The sequence below is a fragment of the Rhagoletis pomonella genome, unplaced genomic scaffold (assembly GCF_013731165.1).
Source record: "Rhagoletis pomonella isolate Grant_MI unplaced genomic scaffold, Rhpom_1.0 Rhpom_scaffold_00008, whole genome shotgun sequence".
NCBI classification, from domain to species: domain Eukaryota; kingdom Metazoa; phylum Arthropoda; class Insecta; order Diptera; family Tephritidae; genus Rhagoletis; species Rhagoletis pomonella.
Window position 1 is genome coordinate 38,310,817 of NW_023458562.1, and position 2,346 is coordinate 38,313,162.

Sequence of the window (2,346 nt, forward strand, 5' to 3'; positions counted from 1 at the left end):
GTTTTATATTTCCGCTTATGTTTGTCTATTAAAACTCTTCAGCTTTCTGCAGACTGCTATACAAAAATTTGGTTGGCATATTTTTTCTCGCGTAGCCAAAATAGGTTTGTTCCTCCGAGCTACTCAAGCTACATAAGTTCATATTATAGTGAAATAATATAAAGTGTACCATATACGAAATTAAATTTTGATTTTGTTATTTATTTTCTTTCATATCTGGTATTCGCTTTTTTCGGATCCGGCGTTAACCCTTGGTTTTTTTTTGCATACCTGTGTCTAATTACGGCTAAGATCCTCATCCTTCCGGACTGAAAACATCAGTACTGGAACGATAAGTGTGCTTTTGTACAAGCGGTAAGATTTTCTTGATATTTTTTCTTTAATTTTTTATTCAAATCAAAAAAATGCATAAGTTCTCACTCAAAAGGGTTAACGTGAAAGTCAAATCAAAGAAAAAATTGTGATGATAAATTTTCAAATAAGACTGCCCAAGGCGAATTAATATAAGGTGATAGCAGGAGTACAAAAACAAAAATTTACATGTATTTTGTTTTTGCTTTGGCGGCATAAACTGTCAAAATCTGTAAGCGTGTGTGTAGAAATTCAAACAAAATTTTTTCAATTTGATATCAGAAGCCGTGCGGCGAAACACATACACAAAATCAGCTGAGCTAGTAACACCACCTTATATAAATTCGCCTTGAGACTACCGAAATATAATGTCATTGCTATCTGGCACACTTTATTTATTTCACTATGGTTCATATGACGAGCATATAGTAGCAAAGAAACTAAAATAAAACTACACAAAAATTCGAGTTTGTTAAGAACGATTGTGTATTTTGTTATCCATTCGCAGTCTTTGTTACTCGCAAATTTACTGAGGAAAGGATACACACATACGTACGTACATTCATATCGACGGTACTTTGGCAAAACCTCGTAGCTCAGAAATAATTACTACTTAAAACTAATTCAAAAAAGGGCTTAAAATACTACGATTCATTATATATTATTCTTAATTAACTAAAAGAACTTGATCTTTAATATCACTGGTTCACAGCAAAAATGTTCTATGGCTGCCACTTTCTAATTCCTATGTAGAATTGCCCGGTGATTCCGAAAATGGAGATCATTTTTTTTCTATGGATAACTTTTTGAGCAATTTGCAATTTACCGTTATTCAGCTTTTAAAATGCGAGAAATGAAAGCAAAAAAAAAACCTCCATAAACCGTACTTACATCACATTTCAATAGCCCCGATAGTTTCTGAGAAATTAGTTAATCATTGCTGACACCTCTTGTTTTCGGTGCAAACACTCTACCTCTTCAGGAGTACGTTGCGTATGAGTAACACCCTCTTCTGCTCATATTTCATACAAATTCATTTGACCAATCATTATTTTCTTATTTATATAATGATTTTCTTCATTGGTAGGTACATTTTTTTTCTAAAAGAACAGGCTTTAACACAAGTGCAAAATGTTTGCACAGAAAAGGTTATATTTTTACTTTTTTCCCTGTTAAAGTTTGAATTTTTTGCATTTTTCCATCAAAAAACCAAAAAATCTGGAGTGATGAATTAATTTCTCAGAAACTATCAGGGCTATCGAAAAGTGATGTACGGTTTGTGGAGAATTGTATTTGCTTTCATTTTCCGTATCTTGTATTCAGATTATTTATTTTGTTTGTAATATATTCCTGACTAAGTGAAACCACACTTTGTCTTAAGCTGAATAACGGTAAATTGCAAATATCTCGAATATGTATCCATTCCAAAAACAAATAACTCGATTTTCTACATACAAATTGGATAGTGGATTTAAGAAACGAATACCTTTGCGACCTACATATACCTAGTGTTGTTTCGATACGAGTAAGTACGAGTAAATACTCGATACTTTCTTCAACTACTGAGTACTTTTTGTACTCGAATTCTTCCCGCAAGATCTTAGGTTGGTATCAAGTACGCGGTTAAAGTATTACTTGCTTTTCCATAAATCAGAATTTTGGTTCTGGTAATATTGAATCATGATGTTGTGGTTTTGGGAACACGTTCTTAGCAGAGCTTGGCACCAGCGATAGTGAAAATAAACCAAATACATCCAATCCTCAAGCTGTATGAAGCAATATAAATAACATGGCGGTAACACTGACCAGTTGGAGAATCGGATTTCGACAGACAGCGCTTTGTTGGCGAATGAAACTGTCAATTGCTGCTTTCCCGTACTACACCATTTTCCAGTTGTAAATGTGAAAACGCTACTTGAAAATAAGAATATTCAAAAGTAAACGAGGAATGGTCATTTGTAAATGAGAATAGTCACTTGCAAATGAGAAATGGTT

The 2,346-nt window shown here is 33.3% G+C and overlaps 2 protein-coding genes across 2 annotated transcripts in view; one reads left to right on the forward strand and one right to left on the reverse strand.

The window, feature by feature from the left end:
• Positions 1-2,346, forward strand: part of LOC118744842 (major facilitator superfamily domain-containing protein 6) — a 242,387-nt gene that overhangs the window by 72,812 nt on the left and 167,229 nt on the right. The gene's annotated exons all lie outside the window — the stretch shown is intronic.
• The window catches only part of LOC118745292 (transferrin-like), a 4,026-nt gene continuing 1,799 nt past the window's right edge, over positions 120-2,346 (reverse strand). The window contains exon 4 of the mRNA XM_036478817.1: positions 120-128. Within this exon, the coding sequence (XP_036334710.1) occupies positions 120-128 (9 nt within the window). The remainder of the gene's footprint in view (positions 129-2,346) is intronic.